The sequence below is a fragment of the Lynx rufus genome, unplaced genomic scaffold (genome assembly GCF_022079265.1).
Source record: "Lynx rufus isolate CCGP_SWC_20201006 ecotype Redwood Valley unplaced genomic scaffold, mLynRuf1.p SCAF_6, whole genome shotgun sequence".
NCBI classification, from domain to species: Eukaryota; Metazoa; Chordata; class Mammalia; order Carnivora; family Felidae; genus Lynx; species Lynx rufus.
In genome coordinates, this window is record NW_025814878.1 from 11,537,711 (window position 1) to 11,559,283 (window position 21,573).

Genomic DNA, 21,573 nt, shown 5'->3' on the forward strand with positions numbered 1-21,573 from the left:
TCACTCTAAAGTGACTGTAGTACAAGTCTGTGCCCAAACTTTCTTGTCCATACAACAAAAACATATTGCTGTATCTCTAACTCCACTACTTTGAAACAACAATTCCCCAGGTTTTTTACCTTACAAGTTTATCTTTGCCGTGTTATCTACTGCTTTTGGAGTGGGATTTAGGAACGGGGGTAAAATACCGAGTGTAACTCATAATGATAAAAGCTACCTCTTTTTTTTTTTTTTTGTAATGTTTATTGTTTTCTGAGAGGGGGAGAGAGAGACAGAGCACGAGTTGGGGAGGGGCAGAGAGAGAGGGAGACACAGAATCCGAAGGAGGCTCCAGGCTCCGAGCTGTCGGTACAGAGCCCGACGCGGGGCTCGAGCTCACAAACCGCAAGATCATGACCTGAGCTGGAGCTGGACATTTAACCGACTGAGCCACCTGGGCGCCCCAAAACTAACATTTATCGGACGCGTGTACCAAGTATTTGATGCATATTAACTTTTTTAACCTCAACACGCTGCTCCGAAGTAGGCACTGCTGTAAATCCTCATTATGTAGATAAGGAAACTGAGCCACAAAAGAATTAGGAACTTGCCCTAGAGGCAGGATTTGAATCCAGATGGAGTGCTTCCCAAGCCCAGACCCTCAGCCACAGCACGACATGACATGACAGTTAAGCCTAAAGCCGTGAGTTGAACATGGCCGTTTTCCTGAAGGTTCAGGTTGCATGATGGTGAGTAATTAAGCACATTATTTTTTACAATGATAAAATAGATATGAAGTCTTTTTTTAAATAATTTATTTTATTTAACAATCTAGAAAGTTCTCAGCCATCAGCAGTTCCAGTGCAATTTCAGGTGCAATTGGGAATTCAGGAATCTCCGTGAAGCTGTTAGTGTAGCGAACCTTGTAGGTAAAGTACATGCATACTTTTGATAGCACATGTGAAGGGATCTCTCTAAAATTGACTTCATTAGGGGGAGCCTAGGTGGCTCAGTTGGTTAAGCGTCTGACTTTGGCTCAGGTCATGGTCTCACGGTTCGTGGGTTGAAGCCCCGCGTTGGGCCCTGTGCCGACAGCTCGGAGCCTGGAGCCTGCTTTGGATTCTGTGTCTCCCTCTCTCTCTGTCCCCTCCACCACTCGCGCTCTGTCTGTCTCTCAAAAATAAACAAGCATTAAAAAAATAATGAAAAAAAAAATAAAATGGACTTCATTAGTTTCGTTCTCAGCAAAGTGACCAGGGCCACTCGACATGGTTTTTATTGTTTCGGATGTTAGTGCATGTTCTCTTTTGACAACAAATTCATGACCATCCGAAGATATTGATATGATATCCATGGCAGGATCTTCACAGCCACCATAGGTTTTCTCTTCTCCATCCATCATGTTCTTATGAAATCCTACTTTACTTCTGCAGGAACTTTCGTAGTTTCCTGGAAAGGTGGGGACACAGCCTATGGCCAGCTTCCGTCAAAAGAGATATGAAGTCTTATGCAGACACACAACCTCAAAGAAATTTTTAGTGTGTAGCCAATTGTCTCAGGCTGCACCCTGGGTGTGAGGGTATGTACTTCCTCTCCTCCATGTCTGGGGCACACGTTCAGTGAAAAATTTAAGAAGTACTATGGTGTGCTTTATCTGTTCCTGGATTCGGTTGTCCTGCACTGAAGCCATAGGTCAGAGGTCAGAGGCTGATAGTAGAATTTCTAGCCATTTTTCTTGGAGTGTTGCTCTGTCACCTTCCCTCTTTGCAAAGCCAAGGATAGGTCCTGCTGACGTCCTCACCTGTGGGGCAAGAAAGGAGCCTTTCCTTAGACACTGGGACCAACATCCCAGAGGTAGAGACTGTCTTTTCAGATCTCGAAATGTGTCCATGCCATACTTCCCTCCTTTCTGGGAATCAGGAGCACAGAGAAAGCAGGATCCTATCAGCTCCTCCTTCGTGGCACGTTTATAAGGACAAGACGACACGCAGCTGGAAGGATCTCTTCTGGATGGACTTTGAGTGCCACTGAGAGCTCTCCTCCATCCCCCACGGAAGGATCCGCCGAGCAGCAAGGTTACAAGTTCACTCTACTGATATCTTTGTTTTAGTCTCTTTCTCTCCATATTGGATGATTACAAACTAAACTCTAAGAAACACTGGTTCATAAAATGCACCAGGATGACAAGTAGCATGCCAAACCAGAGTCTATCCGGGGAATTTTCTCCTGGTCCTGTTGGCATGACCTTTTTCTTTCTTTGTTCTTTCTTTCGTTCTCTGTTTTTGTTTGGTCGTGTTTGAAATTACACTTTTTGAAATAACTGCAGATCCCATGTACCCCTCACCAGTTTCCCCCCACGGTACCATGCTACAAAACTAGGACAGCATCCCACCCAAGATATTGACAGTGACACAGTCAAGTTACAGAACCTTTCCGACAGCACAAGATCCCACTCGTGGTGAAATTTTATGGCCAAATCCACTTCCCTCCCTGTTGACCCATGCCAACCGTTAATCTGTTCTCCGTAATTTTCTCCTTTCAATCATGTTACCTATGGAGTTACGCATAGGATTGAATTCTGTCACACAGCATGATTCTCTAGAGATTCAACCAGGTTGTTATGTGCATCACTAGTTCATTTCCTTTTATTGCTCAAGTATCCCACGGTAAGAGTGCAGCACAGTTTGTTCAACTAGTCACCCACTGAAAAGCATCTTTTTTTTTTTTTCCAGCTTGGGGCTATTATGAATAAAGCTGCTATAAACATTTGTGCCAGGTTTTTGTGTGAACGTGTTTCATTTCTCTGGGATAAATGCCCAGGAGCACAATTGCTGAGTCATGTGGTGGTTGCAGGTTTATTCTTTTTAAGAAGCTGCCAAAGCGTTTTCCAAAGTGGCTGTACCATTTCGCTCTCCCACCAGCAATGCGTGAGTAGTACAGTGTCGCTGCGTCCTTGCTATCCTGATCAGTGCGTTGTGATACCTCGTCGTGGTTTGAATTTGCATTTCCCCAATGGCAGAAGATGCTGAACATCTTTTCATACGCTTATTTGTCATCTGTATATCTCTTCTGTGAAATATCGCTTCCTGGTCTCTTTGTCCATTTTCTTTCTCTTTTTAAAAAAACATTTTTTTTAATGTTTATTTATTTTTGAGACAGAGAGAGACATAGCACGAATGGAGGAGGGTCAGAGAGAGAGAAAGACACAGAATCCGAAGCAGGCTCCAGGCTCCAAGCTGTCAGCACAGAGCCCGACGCGGGGCTCGAACTCACGAACTGTGAGATCATGATCTGAGCCGAAGTCGGATGCTTAACTGACTGAGCCACCCAGGCGCCTCTCTTTGCCCATTTTCTAGTAAGTTTTTTTGTTTGTTTTTTTGTTTTTTTTTTACCATTGAATGTTGAGACTATATGTTTGAGAAAGTAGTCCCTTGTTGGATGTGTGGTTTTCAAATATTTTCTCACCATCTTTAGCTTGCCTTTTCATTCTCTTAACGTGGTCGTTGGTGGTGCAAAAGTTCTAAATTTTAATGAAATCCAATTTATCTATTTTTCTTTTGTGAATTGTGTTTCTGGTGTTAAGTCTAAAAAGTCTTTGCTTAGCACTTAATCTCAAAGATCTCCCTCTATTTTTCCCCCCAACATTTTATATTTTTACATTTAAGTCTCTGGTCCATTTTGAGTTTATTTTTGTAGAAGGTGTGAGACAGAGGCTTGGGTTCATTTCTTGTGTCTGGACGTCCAATTACTCTACTGCCATTTGTTGGAAAGGCTACCCTGACTCCACTCTAAGTAATAGTACTCGCAGCTTCCAGTATATAGATCTTAGGCCTGGTTTGCTAGATTTACACCTAGGTATTTCATTTTTTGTTTGTTTGTTTAGAATTATAAGTGGTGTAGTATTTTTAATTTCAGTGTCCACGTGTTCATTGCCAGTATGTAGACATACAGCTGAGTTTTGCATGTTTATTTTGTATGCTGTGACCTTCATTGAACTCCTTTATTGGCTCTAGGAGTTCTTGGTAAATTCTTAAGATTTTTTACGTAGACAATCATGTCATCTGCAAATAGGGACAGTTTTATTTCTTCCTTTCTGATCTGTATGTCTTTTACTTTCTTTCCCTGCTTTACTACACTGGCTTGAACTTGCAGCACTGTGTTGAATTAGAATAGTGGGTGCGGACAACCTTGCCTTGTTCCCAATCTTAAGTGGAAAGCATTCAGTGTTGGTACATGGTCTAGGTGCGCCAATTAAAAAAGAAAGACTGGTGGAGAGAATTTCAAAACATGACTCAACAGTATGCTGTCTGTAAGAAACCCACTTCAAATATAATGATGTAGGCAGGTTGGAAAGGAGAAAAATGGAAAAAGATATATCATGCAAACATCAATCAAAGTAGGAGGGACTATATTAATATCAGATAAAATAGGCTCCAAAGCAAAAAAAAATTAACAAAGACAGGTAAGGAGATTATATAATGATTAAAGGGTCAATCCACTAAGGAGACATATCAATCCACTGCTGTTTTGTTTCCAAATGTTTGGAGATTTTCCTGTTATCTTTCTGTTATTGATTTATAATTTGAATCCATTATTTAAAAAAAATTTTTAATGTTTATTTATTTTGGAGAGACAGAGACAGAGCATGAGTGGACCCTTGACCGACTGAGCCAGCCAGGTGCCCCTGATTCCATTATTTAAAAAAGTCAACATTTATTTATTTCTGAGAGATGGAGACAGAGAGCAAGCAGGGGAGGGGCAGAGAGAGAAGGAGACACAGAATCCAAAGCAGGCTCCAGGCACTGAGCTGTCAGCACAGAGTCCTATGTGAGGCTCAAACCCATGAACCATGAGATCATGACCTGAGCCAAAGTCGGATGCCTAACTGACTGAGCCACCCAGGCATCCCGGTTTGATTCCATTATGGTGTGATTTTCAAGTCTTTAAAATTTCTTGAAAAAAGAATTCTTAGTGGCCTGGGATATGGTCTATCTTGATATCTGGTCTGTAGGCACTTGTAATAAAAGTACATTCTGCTGTTGCTGGATGGTGTTGTTACTACCCAGAGGGGTGAATTTCCAGCTCCCTACTCTTCTCTGACCCTCCCCGCTGCCACGATGTAGTGGGGGGCGGTTAGCCTGTTGCAGCCTGTGGAGGTAAAATTCTAGCCTCCCCACTTGGCCTTTTCCGGCAGGAGTAGGGCTACAGGCGTTTCTGTGGTGTTTGACTGGAATAAAACAGCTATTGTTTAAGACAATCTGACGAGGCTGACCCTTTCCTGGTCCTCCGGCTGGAGATAGCAGGCTTTCTTTTTTCTGTGCCCATGGGTTTTGCCAGTTGCCTGCTTCTTTGGCCACATGTCTGGACACATGAGGCAAAATGAAAGCCCAGGGAACTCACCACCATGTCATTCTTTGGGTCCCAAGGTCTCTAGCCCATCTTCCCTCTTCTTTACACCCTTCATGGTTTTATGCCAAATGTTTGAGATTTCTAGTTGGACTCAGCAAATGGAATGGAAAAAACTACCTCTGGAAGAAGTCATCTTCCTGGAAGAAGTCAATCTCTCGTGGCTTTAACAATATTAACATAAAAGACATAACCCTTTGATGCTCTAGTCTTTGTCTGCTTGATCACTCACTTCTTCTTTCTTTCTTTCTTTCTTTTTATTTATTTATTTTGAAAGAGAGAGAGAGAGCGCCTGTGAGCAGGGGAGGGGCAGAGTGAGAGCAAGAGAGAGAATCTCAAGCAGGCTCCGTGCTATCAGCACAGAGCCCGACTCAGGGGTCGATCCCATATGAACCTTGGGATCAAGACCTGAGCCGAAATCAAGAGTCAGATGCTTAACCAGCTGAGCCACCCTGACTTCTCTCTTTTTTAAAACATGTCCTCAAATCACAATGACTTCTCTTTGGGAGAGACTTGAAGCAAAGGAGATAGAGACATGTTTGTCTGGATTACTGTGAGTGTGTTAAACTCTGTTTCTGTACCTCTTCTTTCCTTCAGAAAATGGGCTTGGACTTCCTGTGTTTGTCTACAGTGGTTTGTTCCTGGAGTATGCCCTGGGCCCAGAATGCCAAATGTCTTCTGGAATTGAGGTCTGGGCACAGATTAAGAATAAGGCCAAGGCTTGTTCTTGGGTAAAGCAGACATGGCTGGTAGGAAGCAAGAACAGGAATGTGAGTCGTCTCAACCAGGGCAAGAAGCTGTCTTAGCTTGGGTGGCCATAACAGAGTACTACAGATTGGGTGGCTTAAACATGGATTTTAATTTCCCCACAGTTTTGGAGGCTAGAAGTCCTACAAGATGTTGGCAGGGTTTTTCTCCGAGGCCTCGCTTCTCGGCTCGCAGATGGCCTTCTTCTTCTCCCCGTGTCTTCACAAGGTCTCTCCCCTGCGTGTGTCTAGGTCGAAATCTCTTCTTATCAGGACACCAGTCAGATTAGACTAGGACCCACCCTAATGACTGCACTTAAACTTAATTACCTCTTTAAAGATCCTATCTCCAAATACAGTCACATTGAGGGTTAAGGCTTCAACCTATCAATTTTGGAAGACACCATTCAGCCCATAACAAACCCCAGAGAGAAAATGGGAAAGCAGAAGGCAAAAGGGGTAGAATAAGCCCTCAGTGAGACTTCAGGATGGAGCAGATCAGCAGAGGAATATCTACTGATTTCACTCAGTGGTATTTTCAACAGATTCTGATGTAATGTTCATTCCCAGAACATCCTGGCCTTGCTGGGTTCAACTTCTAGCTTTATTTATTTATTAATTATTCTTATGAACATAAGGGAAAGTTAGGTCACTACTAGGGGAATTTTCCTAGGCACTGAACACATGTCAAATCCATTTTGTTCTTTTTTCTTTTAAATGTGTATTTATTCGAGAGAGAGAGACAGAGTGTGAGTAGAGGAGGGGCAGAGAGGAGACACAGAATCTGAAGCAGGCTCCAGGCTCCGGGCTGTCAGCACAGAGCCCGACGTGGGGCTCGAACCCATGAACCGTGAGACCATGACCTGAGCTGAAGTCAGACGCTTAACTGACTGAGCCACCCAGGCGCCCCCATTTTTTTCTTTTATGGAGATATACATAAATGCATAAAATGTACCAGTCTGGAGTGTGCTGCTCAATGTTTAGTATATGTGCTGCCGAAGCGAGCACAAGCTCAATGTTTAAATATGTGGACGTTCTTGTAACCACCACTCAGATCAAGACATAGCACATGCTAAGAATATGTGTCCAGAACGTTCCTTGTTCACTTTCGAGTCAGTCCGTGGTTTTCCACCTGGAGGTCACCACTCCAGATCCCTGTTCTTGAATATCATAGAAGTGAAGTCATACAATACATACCCTTTTGTGTCTGGCTTCTATTGTTCAACATAATGTCTGTGAGATTCATCTATATTGTCATGAGTGGTCTGTAGTCTTTATTTCTGAGTTGTATCCCATTATACGAATGTAGCACAATTTATTTATCCATTCCCTTATTGATGGACGTATGGGTGGTTTCCAATTTGGAGTTATTATGAATAAAGCTGCTATAAACATTCTTGTATAATTCTTTTGGCAAGTCTATGCACAGATCGCTCTTGGGTACATAAATCTAGGAGTAGGATTTCTGGGTCATATCAAAACCACTTATTGAATTAAATTTGATAAGCAGATATAAGCAAGTTTCAGTCACTTTTTCCTTATGGTGGGTTATTTTTTGCAGTGGTTCTCTGGTCTGCAGTCAAGAATATCATGTATCTTTGTGATATTTAGCTAATCCTAACTTTAATTGAAGGTAGGATAAATTATAAAAAATTGACCACTTAAAAATGTTTAGAACAACATTTTGCATTAGACCTAAGATATGGCAAAGTGGGGGAATATCTGAAATAAAATAGAAGCTATATCCTGAGACATTTTGTTGGTATATCACATTTCAAAATAAGAGCACCTTTCTTCCAAAGATTTCATGGAAAGAAGATATTATACACGAAATGCCTGGTAATGATGTAAATCAGAGACGAATTCTCATCCTTCATATACTCTTCTAGCCCAGTGTTAGCATTCTGGCTCTTTGAGAGAAATAGGATTGATGACATGTCATCAAAATGACCCTTCTTCACCATCAGGAGTTCTGTATTGCTGGGAGATTAGACTGGGATGGGGGCTGGGCCCAGAGAGGGAGGATCTAAGACGTTGCTCCAGACCCTAAATAGTTGTGTTGGTTTCTGAGCCGCCTGAGAAATACCCACATCAGTGGTAATAGGATTGGGTTCCACTGAATTTTCATCAGACCATCCCGTTGAGGAGTACAGAGGCCCCCCATAGTGTGCCCAGCTTGGTCCCTCGGTTCTTGGGCTGGCAGCGGGACTGAAGCTTCCAGAGCTTCCTGGCCTTTGGCTTCTGGCTTGGAGTCACCACACGTCTTTACCTTGTCCCCCAGTGTGTGGTTCAAACATGATCATATTCTCTGTGTACTGTGACACCAAAGGGGATGGGAAGCACTCTGTTGGACCATATTTCCTCAAGTTCAGTTGCACAACCTACCCCAAAACTCTTCTGGAAGAGCTTTTCACTGACTCCCCTTTTCAGAGACGCAATACATGGAATCTCCCCTACTATTACATCTTCTTCTCTACAGTTCTTGCATCATCTCATTTTTGTAAATAGGTGTGGTAGAGAGAATCTTCATGCTTACCTCCCTTAAGGCCAACCACCCACAGGAGAACTGTGAGACGTGGGTTAGACTTGGTGGGACAGCTACCCTGAAGGGCACGGAAGAACTGGGCATCTGGTGGCCGTTGGCTGAGAAATTGCAAAGACCTCTGTAGACAACAGCAGTCCTGTTCTACGGGTTGATAATGTTGCCTCAAACCATAGCACAAAGGGCAGTGACCAGAAAGGGCATGTGGGCTCCTAATGCTGGTCAGGAGTGAGTGACAGGTGAGAAGACTTGAGCTCACAAAACCAGCAGATTCCCACCTTCTCTTTTTTGGGGACAGACAGCTAGAACCACTGTGGGCATCTTTGGGGGAGACAAGCCCATAGACCCTCTCTGCCTCATTTGCAAACGGCCCTGATGTGTTCTTTTATAAACACTCCATTTTGTTTGCTTCTGATGATTAAATCTGGGTCATTTGGGGAAAAAAAGAGAGAGGGAGGTAACTACCAACAACAGTTTTGATGAGCACAAGATAACCATGGCAAATACCTGAAGCTGATATGATTCCCCCAGAAGCGAAGCAATTTTAGCCTTCAGCATTTTAACCTTATCTGCCTAACCTTAGCGCAGACCAAGGTATGATTTCTCTTAGCTCTTATCAAATATCTAAATGAGCTGAGGGATCCCCTGTCACTGCCATTATGGATGTTAGCCCTCTGGGGGAACCGTAGCTGTTGCATAATCATCAGCGACCCTTGTCCTGTCCACTAATAGGCTCTGGGAAAATTGCTTCCAGGAACCCCAATCCCTGGTGTCCTGGCCTTACCTCAGGTGCCCTAGAAAAGGTGCCATTTCTGTTTTCTTCTCTTTACCCCTGCTCACACTTGATGTGTCATTAAGGAACTTAGGAAAATCTGGAACTTTCAAGGCTCAGTGCAGTGTGACTGGAAAGTGGTTTTGGAAACAGACTGGCTCTTACTAGTCATATAAGTTGTTACCTTCTCTGAACCTGTTGCCTCATCTACCAAATGAAAATTATAGGAAGATCCATTTCCTAGGTTTGTTATGAGGCTTGGAAGAAAAACAGTGCCTGAAGGACCCATCACAGAGCCTGGCACACAGGAAGCTGTCAGTAGGGTCACATTCGCAAGTCACAGTTTCTCTGTGTCCTCGGCAGAACCTGGGGACTGAAGAGGAGAGACAGAGAACGAATGGAGGGTAATAGGGCTCTCCTTAAGGCCCCCAAACTTGAAGCCCCCTCCGAACTGGCCCGTGGCCCACATCTGGCAGCATCGGCGAGGGGAACAACTTTCAGGGGAACCTCCAGATTGGCCCACTAATAGCCTAAAGCCACTGGAGTTAGCATTCACTGGGCCAGCTGGATGGAACACAGTGGCCGGCCACAGTCAGGAGCCTGTCACCAAAACTGAATGGCCCCACCCCGCATAGTGGGTAATAATCTAGTAATAATTTAGAGTAGTAATCTAGCAATAATCTAGAGGCCCAGCGCAGCCTTAAATACCCTCTCGTCTACGTGAGCCATTTACTTCCTGATAGGATCAACATTTTCACTTGAAAATGATCACTGGGGTAGCATAACACTTGGATACAACATTCCAACGCTTTAGGCTAAACATTAAAGTGACAACTTCTAAAGTAGTAAACAACCAACCAGTGACAAACCAGTAAGAAAGAAGACTGAGGACCCAAGGTTCTCTGATGATGGACATAATCCTATCTCCTCGTTACCTCCCAGTTGGACACAGGTCCCAGGACTGCGGCTGCCTGTTGCAGAGGGGGGAGAGGCTGGGGTAAGATGGGTAGCAAGGGAGTCCGTTAGCAAGGATGTGCAGTGAAGAATTAGGAGATCTTGAAGAACTTTTCAACTGTTTGCAGCTATGAACATCTGGGGGACCCCATTGTGCCCCTGGGGGTGATCTCAGCCTTGCCTTCTGTACTGCTGATGCTTACCTGCCCTCCACTCTGGCCTCACTTCTTAGCCTTCCTCTCCTGTCCCCGGGCTGGTGCAAGGCCGTGTCAAGGACCTTGGTCTGGTGTAGGTGTGGTTACAGGGCTGGAACCAAGAACATAGCTGGAGCCTGTATTAAAGCCCTTGGAAATACTTCGGCTAATAGGAACAGAAATGCTCAGCGAGGGCTGTCAAAAACAATAAAAATACCAAACTCTATTTTCAAACTATGGTAGATAAGCCAAAAAGAAAACTGTTTTCAAATGTTTTGTATTAAAACTCACAAAACTGACATTTAAAAGCTGTCATGGAAATCTTGATAATGAGTTGAGGCCATTCTTGTGCGGAAAGGAAAAAATCCTCCCCTTTTAGGTGGAGAGCTGGGGAGTGTCACAACCCTTGGTCCACACAGGAAACCTCAGCCCTGGGGATGGCTCGGAAAGGTCACTCTCTGGTCTTTAGGCCGAAGCAATCAACGCAAAGTGGGATGAATCTCATCCGAGAGTTTTGCTGTAGAGAGGCCATGCCTGCCTCTGTCCCCCACAGCTCATCTCCATCAAGGAGGCTCTGCTGTGCAGGGTCCAGGATGGGGTTGCAGAAATGGGAAGGGGCGGGGCTCCAAGTAAGGGAGTTCATGGTCCATCAAGTGTCAGCTTAGATGCCGCATGCCCTGAAGCGGTCTTGTTTGACCCCTCAAACTCAATGCACCTCCTCGGGGTTCCTATAACACTGCTTAGCACTATGAACATATGATACATACGCTTCCTTTTCAGAATGAAACACTATTTATTTATTTATTTATTTAATGTTTATTTTTTTTTATTTTTTATTTTTTATTTTTTTTTCAACGTTTTTATTTTTGGGACAGAGAGAGACAGAGCATGAACGGGGGTGGGGCAGAGAGAGAGGGAGACACAGAATCGGAAACAGGCTCCAGGCTCTGAGCCATCAGCCCAGAGCCCGACGCGGGGCTCGAACTCCCGGACCGCGAGATCGTGACCTGGCTGAAGTCGGACGCTTAACCGACTGCGCCACCCAGGCGCCCCTATTTAATGTTTATTTTTTAGAGAGAGAGAGAGAGAGAGCACGCCGAGTGGAGGAGGGGCAGAGAGAGAGGGAGACACAGAATCCGAGGCAGGCTCCAGGCTCCGGGCTGTCAGCACAGAGCCCAAGGCAGGGCTCAAACCCACAAACCGTGAGATCTTGACCTGAGCTGAAGTTGGATGCTTAACCGACTGAGCCACACAGGCACCCCCAGAATAAAATATTTTAAAATAAAAATTTCAAACGGACACACGTGGCATGCATGTGTGTGCACAGGTGCACGGGTGCGCGCACGCACAGCCACCCGCGCGCACACACGCGCACACACATTTAAACGCCATATGATTTAAAGTGCCTAAGAAGGGGTTAGTGGTCTCTTACTGGCTGCCTGCTGCAGGTTGACTAAACAGCCTTGGAGAGAGAGAGAGAGACACTTGTCAGCACAGCAGGGCAACCTCCCAGCCTAGATCCACTTCCAGGGACTCTCTTGACAATGTCGCTGGCCTGGTCAGGAGTCTGAGCCTACACTCTAGGGACATATGTTTTTTTGAGAGCCTTTGCAGTTTTGCGTGGACGTAAAACCGGAGAATGCCACTGCCCGTTGTACGAGGGCTCTCAGCTTAAGCAGAAGTGAGAAACAGTGCTGCCTGGAGTCAGTAAAAGTTTTGAGTTGCAAAGGGATTATGACATCGACCACACAGCTCACCTCCTTGAAAGGTGTCACCGGGATGATAGTGCTGTGTTTGGAAGCGTACCGAATCGTCTATGCGAACGTCCCATGGATGGAGACCTTGGAGCACGGCACAGTCAGGGGTTACAGGATGACCGGCCATGTGATCAGACATCATTAGTGAATTCTGAGCCTTTACAAATATTTTTAGAAACACGCACTTTCAATACTCAAGTTTTCCATAAATGGTCTGCGTGCTATTTCATGATAAGGTGATGAACAAGGGCAAAACCAACATTTTGCAATCTACTAAAACATGATCTCCGGCCCTTTGTTGATTTCTTAAAATTTCAGGTTAAATCTTTATGAGCGATTGGACCCTGCCTTGGATCCCAAACCGTCACCCTGTGCATCAGAACCCGGGCATCCTGTGACTGCTTGTGCAGCGCGTGTCTCCTCGCTGACCCGCGAGCTCCTCGAGGCCACTCAGTGAGCTGTGCCCTGCTGCCGCCCAGAGCCCCACATAGCGCCTGGCACGTGCCGCCGCTGGGACGTTCCTGGGGAGCGGAAGAGAAGCTCCAGCATTCCATGAGAAAGCTTGTTCTCTCGTGGCATGGCACAAATTTGTGACCTTGTTGGCAGGTTTTTTATAGCTCTCCTGGCTTGGTGCTCTTTTCCGTGAAGCTCGCCCTTACTGAATTCGCGTGAGGCAGCAATGCGCAAGGTTAGAAAACTCCATTTTCCTGCTTCCCTTCCTGCTAAAGTACCCTCGCAACTCAGCTCTAAGCGGTGAAACATAAGGAGAAGTCTGTTGGAGATCTCTGGATAAGCTCTGCTTTTTCAAACACAGGTATTGTTCGTGCCTCCTTGGCACTTCCTGGTCTTTCTGCCAAGAATGTGGTTCTGACAACAGCACGGCAGCAAAAATTGTCGGAGATCTCAGCCCTGAGCCTCCCCACCAGCACTAGCAATGGTGCCAATAACGAACATTAAAACTCCTGATTAAAGGAGACAGATTTTATGAATGTCCAGAGCTCATTTGCCTAAGTCCCTGGGTAGATGAGGTGTCTGGGAGTCTCAGGGAGAGTGAGGTCACAAGCAATCTGATTGACTGGGCAGTTCCAGCCCTCTGAGTGAATGAGCACTTTGTCTTTGGGCTGATATGGACATCGCTGACGAATTTAATTGGCTTGAAATTGTCATCCGGGCTTGAGCACACCTAGGGACCTGGCTTTGCCAGTTTCCTACTACAGTCTAGTTTCAAACATATTACTATCACTCTGAATGTAACAACATGCTCTTGGTTTTTCTTCCACAATGTCCTGTCTGGGCTCCATTAGTCTCTCTGGAATCGAGCCCCAGTTGGGCAGTGGAAAACCCAAGGCTTGGAGCCACACCCACCTGCTTAACCCAACTCCACCGCTACACGGCTAGCGACCTTGACTAAGCTACTTAAACACTCAGTTTTAGGTTCCCCATCTGTCAAAAGGCATCAGTCTCCTGACTTCACCAGATTGTCAGCAAAGGGGGTTTATTTATTCCCTGCCTCACCCAATGCCCTTCTCTCCTCTTGCTGCCGATGTTGAATTGCCTTGGAGCTTTTCCTGCTCTTTTCAACCTGAACCAAATCAGGAATTACCCACTTTGAAACTCTTCCGTATGTAGTCTCTGGCAGTGCCAGAACCTGAGATTGACTTGTCACACATCAAATGACGGAGTTTGGCACCTTTGTCTGTGCTCCCTAAGTTCCCTGGACTATTGTATATCTAGGTCACATCTGATGATTATTATTGGTCAGAGCCCCTCCCATTTTCAGAGTCTCCTAAGCTTAGGGCCCTGTTGTATTCATTGTTTTCTCCCTAGCCCCTAGAACAGTTCTTGGCCCGTAACACATGCTCACAGATTTGAAGAATGAATGAGTGAATGAATGAACTCCTTGGGCATTATATACATCTTTGTAGTCCAGAAGAGTCCTAGTAAAGTGCTTTGTGCATATTCATACTTAGATGCCATTTGTAGTCTGAGAACATTTCAGTGCTTACTTCCCAGCTTTGGGGGGATTCTCCCTAATTGCTGTCAACGTCTTACCGCTTTCATTTCTCGGTGTTTTGTAACTAGGACAGCATGGAAGCCCCCAGAGTTATACAACCCTGTTTACTGTATTTTTTTTTTTTTAAAAATTTTTTTTTTTTTTTTTTTTCAACATTTATTTATTTTTGGGATAGAGAGAGACAGAGCATGAACGGGGGAGGGTCAGAGAGAGAGGGAGACACAGAATCGGAAACAGGCTCCAGGCTCTGAGCCATCAGCCCAGAGCCCGACGCGGGGCTCGAACTCCCGGACCGCGAGATCGTGACCTGGCTGAAGTCGGACGCTTAACCGACTGCGCCACCCAGGCGCCCCAAGTTTACTGTATTTTATAGTATCTCTGTTCTTCCCCAAATTTTCTCCCCACTAGCCTACTCAAGGGAGGGAAACTGGGACCCTTATCAAAATAGGGCTGGCTAGTCTCTGGAAAAAAACAAAACAAGACAAAACAAACAAAACAAAACAAAACAAAACACTGACCCTCGCTCGCCACTTAGAGCCTAGCAAGCTGTACCCATAAGAGGTTACACTGGAATCCTGTGGCCACCCATTTGATGATGGTGACAGCCACGACTGACATCCATGGGCACTACATTTCACTCATTAACTCTTCTCAACAAACTTGGGAGGTAGGTAAGATAATTATCCCTATTTTACAGATGAGGAAACTGAGATACAAAAAGGTCACGAAACTTGCCTAAAGCTACTGGTAACCAGTGAGGCTGGGATTTGAGTCAAGGCTCTCTGATCCAGAACTGGAACTCTTAACCACTGAGCTATACTAAAATTCATTGTTATTTTGGCAAAAGAATTTGGTGGCGTTGGTCCGATCCAACGAAATCTCAGTTTTTGACTTATTGACAGGAACTCCCGAAAGGATAATTTCACGTACATATCACTCCTTTTTCTCCCAGTTGGATCTCAAAGATAATGTCAAAGTAAATTTCCACATGGGCTTGCCTAGTCTTATTATGGCCTAGTCAGTATTTTTAAATTTCATTTAGAAGAACCTGTAATCTGGTTCCCAGCCTCCCTTCTTTGCCTGTTTCACAGAATGCATCTTGCTTGCCCAGAGAGCAAGCCTGGCCAGTCACGAGCCTACAGTACTGTGTGCACAGTTGGGCCAGGAATGAAAATAACTCCACCGTAGTAACAATCCGTCATTCTGTCCATCTGCTGCCCTAGAGGGATCTTAAAATAGTTTCAATTCACCTTTAAAATCCACTGCTCTGTGAAGGGCTTGTAACACTTGGCGGCCGGAGGAACCTGCCTGTGAAACAGAGCTGGTATTCGGACTACTGGTGTCCAGCTGTAAGCCTTTTTGGAGGGAAACAAACCATCCATTCATTGGGCCGTTGTGAAATTTTCCTTCCCCACCAGCCCTCCTAGCAGAGGGGAATACCTGGAGGAACAGCGTTCTGGGTTTCTGTTCTTCCTAACGTGGCACTTGATTGTTTATTTTTCAGTTTGTCTACTCTTTTTTTTTTTTTTTTATCCTGCTAAACTTTTTCTCTTCCAACTCCCCAACCCTACAACTTTCTCCTTCTTTTGGCTTCTTCAGCCTTAAAGCTGGGGGATTGGGCATGAGTTGCTGTTTATAATCTAGATATTTTAGATCAGTTAGTGGGGTGACCACTTATAATGTATCACCCAACCTAGGGCACTTCCGAGGATGAAAAGAAGAGAGCTGCTAACAATTAGGGTAGGAGTAAGAGGAGTAAACCGGGACCTTCTTGGGCAAGCCCAGACACATGGTCACCCACTTCAGCTCTGGCTCTGTTGCACAGCACCCAAACAGTGTTTAGAGGCTTACCACACAGCAGCAGAGATAAGAACATTGTGCCTTCTTGCTCTTGGCTCTACTTGCTAACTGTGGTCTAGGTCTCGAACAGAACATGGTTGATGAGGATTAAAACAGTACAGATTGGGGGTGCCTGGGTAGCTCGGTTGGTTAAGCGTCTCTCTCTTGATTTTGGCTCAGGTCATAACCTCATGATTGTGAGATCGAGCCCCACATCCGGTTCCGCAGAGTGTGGAGCCTGCTGAAGATTCTCTCTCTCTCTCTCTCTCTCTCTCTCAGAAACAAGAAAAAAGCAGGACAGACTGTTCTCTTTTTTGTTTACTGTATCTTTCATCTATAATGATTGTCTAATTCTGTATTTTTCCAAAGGGCCACAGGCTCAAGAGCCTAGTGGGTCTCTATTTTAAATTTGAAAGTTACGCTGTAAAATTTCAATCTCGCACAGATTGTTTTTCCATTTTAAATCCTAATTAGGGTGTGGAACCAAGTTTAAAATAAACCTACAGTTATGCTGCTTGATTATTCTTTGGGACTGATGTTATCAACTAAGAATATCTTATATGTGTAAGGGGTTTTATATCATTGCACATGTTCTCATTTGATACCCACACCAAAGCCCTGGGGTAGGCTGCAAGAGTTCAATTCTTCTTTTGAACACAGAACATACCACATTGCGTTGGGATCAAATTATGGCAAGTAGGAAAAAAGGGGGCATAGGGAATCAACAGCGTTAAACAGAGTCTAAATGTACAATCTTGTCATATTTAACTGAAGTATAAACATACAGAACATCGTGCTGAACTACCATTTACTCTCGGTTTTGTTTGTTTGTTTGTTGTTTGTGAATAATCCTTCTACAGTGAGTAGCGAACAGTTCTGATTGCAGCCTATAGCCACCCTCCCCCGCATACCCTTCCCAGCAGATCCCACCTTTACTTAATAAGGAAAAGGCTGGATGGGGTACCTGGGTGGCTCAGTCGGTTGAGGTCTGATTCTTGATCTCGGCTCAGGTCATGATCTCACAGTTCATGAGTTTGAGCTTTACGTTGGGCTCTGTGCTGATGGCGCGGAGCCTGCTTGGGATTCTGTCTCTCCCTCTCTCTGCCCCTTCCCACCCCCTCCCCTGCCCCACTCTCTCTCTCAAAAATAAATAAACTTAAAAAAATAATGAAAAGGCTGGCTTTCTCAGCTGCCATTGCAGCCATGGGCATCCAATGAAATCTTGGCGAATTAAAACCAGAAAGGAAGTCTTCCTTGGAGCTTCTTGAAAAATTCTTTCTCTTTGATAAAAGAGCCATGCGAAGGCAAATCAGCACCTCTGTCTTTTGGTTACCAACTGAGTGGCTGCAGGGGCGCTTGGGTGGCTCAGTTGGTTGAGCGTCTGACTTCGGCTCAGGTCATGATCTCACAGTTCATGAGTTCAAGCCCCGCATTGGGCTCTGTGCTGACAGCTCAGAGCCTGGAGCCTGCTTCAGATTCTGTGTCTCCCTCTCTTTCTGCCCCATCCCCACTCATGCTCTGTCTCTCTCTGTCTTAAAAATAAATAAAAAACTTTAACAAACTGCATGGCTGCAGTCTTCATGCAGCCATGGATGGACAAACCTGAGGACAAATGTCAACACACTGAAGACAGCAGACAGAAAGAAAGATGGAGATCTCCCTGGTTGTTTTCCACCTCATGAAGCTGCTGAAGCAGTGTTGGAACTACCCACCTCTGGGCTTCTTGTCGTGTGAAGAAGTGGTCTTGATGCTTTAGTCTAAGCCACATTTAGCACGCTGTTCCTTGCAGTTAAGGGCATCCTTAATGACTCACCATTTAAATGACATTACTGCAGTTCAACATCAGACTTATCTCTCTCTGTACCAAACATTTTGCCATATTCCTTTCACTCTCTTGAAACTAAATATCTGGGGAATAAAACTTGCTTCTACCCATAATTTTAAAAAAGATCAGTAGGATACTCTGACAATAAAATAAAATAAAATATATTATATAATATACCCTGACTATAATATAATATCTAATAATGTGATATAAAGGAGAAATATTAAAAATAATTTTAAAGAAGAATGTGCATTTAAGTGGTAAATGTTTGGGCAGAGCTACATTAGAAGATGTGAGGAGGAGGTCAGAGCTTACAAGTCTGAGTCGAATCGCCATGAATATTCTAGCTCTCACGGCAGTCTGCTGCGGGCACACCGGTGATGCAAATCCCATCCGCGGCATAGACATTGGCATTGTGATTTTTCAAAAGGCGAACAGCTCTTGGTAAGGTTCCAAACCAAACAGTGGGCAATCTCACATGGATTTAAGTGATAGCTGCGTTCTCGAAAAATTCAGCATACATTAACACCACACAAAATTACTTTGTGATGGTGTGGCACAGAGAGTTAGGATCTAGGATCACAGGCTAATAGGCATATTTTCACTTATGTGAATATCCGATGGCGCATTCGGAGGTGAGGTGGGACAGCTCCATCTGGACGATTCTGTGCTGTGTGAAATTTGCCTGTGCGTTGCAAAAAAGTGGTGGTGATCCCTAATTATCGTGAGAACCAAAAAGTGCCCCCGTGAGTTTTCAAAGTATCCTCTGGGGAGGTCCCGCAAGCTTCACCCTCACCACCGAGGACGGTGCATTGAGGCCAAACTAGTCTGGGGCAGGTGCCTGGGTCTCTCGCTCTGCAAGTCATAGAGATGTTCCTGTTTCTTTGGGGTGCGCGTGGACAGGTGGAGAGGAAGCATGGGAGCCAGTGGTGGATTGCTTAGGGTGAGAGTGCTTACTGAGTCTTGAGAGACAGCTCTTCACCCTTTTTCAGTACCGTGCGCTTTTTCACAGACCGTTTATCGAGCCCCTACTCTGCACAGCGAGCTACTGGTGGACACAAGGCCGACCGAGATTTCCTTCCTGCCCTCAGGCAGATAGAAATCTAACGGAGACATGGAGAAAAGTATCCAACTAAGATGGGGCCGATGTTCTTAGCCTGGGGTTCCAGGCATATTTTTCAATGAATTCTCTAGTTTCTTGAAATTGCAGGCAAGATTGTATGTATATCTGTGTGTGTGTGTGTGTGTGTGTGCACATTTTTTTTCTGGGTAGAGGATATACCATAGATTTAATCTCATTCTCAAAAGACTCCGGCACCCTGTGAATGTTACAGAACTGGTAAGTGGGAGTGGCCTTATTTGATGGGTTTTCACTAGTTGCCTCTGTTCTAAATGTCTCTCTTACTGAGTACTTGTCTCGCTGGAATTCTACCAGTAGGGATTCATCTCTAATGAATGAATAGTGAGCATGGGTCCCTGTGGACATCATCCTTCCAACAACATTCAGGGAATGTTTACTGAGTTTCTGCTGTGTGTGTGCAGGGCACTGAACTGAGGGCTAATGTCCCAGCAACAGATGGGAGGGAGTTCCCAGTCCCGTGGCGGATGGGGAGTGGAAGACGGATGCTAGGGCAGCAGAAGTGCAAGATCTTTCGGGAACATGGTGGGGGGGGGTAACCTGACCCACTCCAGGGCAGTGGAAAAGCTCTCAGGAGGAGATACTAAGCCATCCTGGGCTGTAACCTCTGCACTGGTGTGAATGTGCACATCAGTTAGCAGGTTGGTGTGAACAGAGGGTCTTTGTCACAAGGACGCTGCCATGGGCCTGCAGACATGGGGAAGTGGCCTGGTGGAAAGGCTGAGCCAAGGTGGACAGCCTCCACTAGCATCAGGCCTCAGTTGTCTCATGGCTTTGCTTGAGTTAGCCACTAGGTGAGCAGGTCAGGCCTTGAAAGGATGCCTCTGAAAACGTGACCTGCAATCTGACGCATATTTAAAATTCCAGCTTACACGGGCTATCGCTATTTGTTGCAAGAGTGTGTTTGGAAAGCAGACCGTGGATTATCTGGGGTTGGAGAATGAGGGGGAGGGTGGTTTATAACTGAGAAACTATGTGCTGACTGTAACCATGTTGAAAGCAGTGTGGTTTCTATGGGGTTCATCCTGGAAGCTAGTCCGTGTCGTTTTCCCTCTGGGACAAGGCCTTTGCCAAAAAAAGAAAATATACCTTGGTCATGAAAATGCAAAAACACTCTCCCTCGGCAGCTCCAAGCAGTTCTCCACACGAGGGTTAACTTGTCCTAAGTTTCCATCTTGTCTTTGGAAACCCCGAAGTAGCAAAACACAGATCTTTTATGCCTTCCCTTCCTTTACTAAAGGAACAGGAGTAATTGCCAATTCAGTAGGCTCCTTGCTCTTTTGTGCATTTTAAAGGCATTTGCTGCTTGGGATTTGGAAGAAAATCATGAGAAATGAGAATCTCTAGCTGCCTTGGCTGGAAGCAGGCTCATTGTTTGCAGAGAGAGCTGGTTTCCATGGTTTTGGACGATGAGAGACAGCTGCATTTTTTTTTTTTGGAGAGTAGTTTCTACTTGCGATCGGATCTAATAAATAGCCAAGGTCGACGGTCTTCCAACAGCAGAAGGTCTTAAAGTTCTTTGAAAACACCCTTCTTATGTTATCATTCACTACCAACAGCACATGCCTTTTAGTTACTAAAACTCACGTATTTCTCTCAGGATAGGCCCTGTTTGGCCCAAATTTCTGCTTGAATCAGGGCTCAGGGTCTTCGTCTTAAAAGTAAGCACTTTCTTCTCCTCTAAACTACAGGAGACACAGGGAAGGGTCTGGGAGCGGGGAGTAGGGCTGGAAGCTGCAGTCTTCGAGGCCGGAGCCATAGCCCGGGGAGTGGCTGGGAGCTGAGACCGGCTTGGCTATAAGGAGGCCATATGACTTCCTCTCTTCTCAACAGCCTGGAGCAGGGCCTACAGACCGCCCCCCACCCGCCCCTGCCGACCTCCAGGAACCACACGGCAGGCTGCAAAGGAACCAACAGGTAGAAACTGCCTATTTTCACCTTCTGTCCCTAAAACAAGACACCGAACACATTTTTTGCTGCTTTTTAAAAATGTCACATAAAAAAGAACAATGTGCTAAAATGAAAAAAAAAACCCAAAAAATCCTTTTGTCTTATTAGAACACCGGCTTGGGATGCAGGAGGATCATGTCACGAATCGAACAATTTCCAGGGCTAGTAGCGGTGATAAAGCAATACGGTGTCCCCAGGATCTCAAGCAGCAGGCTCAGTCCGGTGGATTGAGCCTCAGCCTTTAGAAAAACCTCCGCTCCTTTTCAATGCGAGTGAACTATACGACTACTGTTAAAACCGCTAATATTTGCCATAAACTTTTTTGTGGGACATTATGGTCTTTCGTGTGACTATGGCAGTTGCGCTGTGTCATTTTTCCCTTGGTTTTCTCGTTTTCTGGTTGGTTTTCTGCTCATTCGACCCTTCTCTTGCTGTTTGCTTTTTCTCTGTGTAGATC

General features: G+C 45.1%; 1 protein-coding gene across 1 annotated transcript; it reads right to left on the reverse strand.

Moving 5' to 3' along the window:
• Positions 1 to 802: 802 nt before the first annotated feature.
• LOC124528988 (elongin-C-like) lies at positions 803 to 1,381 on the reverse strand. The gene is made up of 2 exons (XM_047102874.1): positions 1,205 to 1,381; positions 803 to 979 (listed from the first exon to the last, which is right to left on the reverse strand). Exons 1-2 carry the CDS (start codon positions 1,379 to 1,381, stop codon positions 803 to 805), a joined length of 354 nt encoding a protein of 117 aa, XP_046958830.1.
• Positions 1,382 to 21,573: the final 20,192 nt, after the last annotated feature.

Excerpts from the sequence above, each read along its gene's own strand:
- LOC124528988 (XM_047102874.1), bottom strand. The coding sequence starts at position 1,381 with ATGATGGATGGAGAAGAGAAAACCTATGGTGGCTGTGAAGATCCTGCC. Across the intron at positions 980-1,204 it reads CTGAGAACGAAACTAATGAA|GCTCCCCCTAATGAAGTCAA; the intron begins GTCCATTTTATT and ends TGAGCCACCTAG.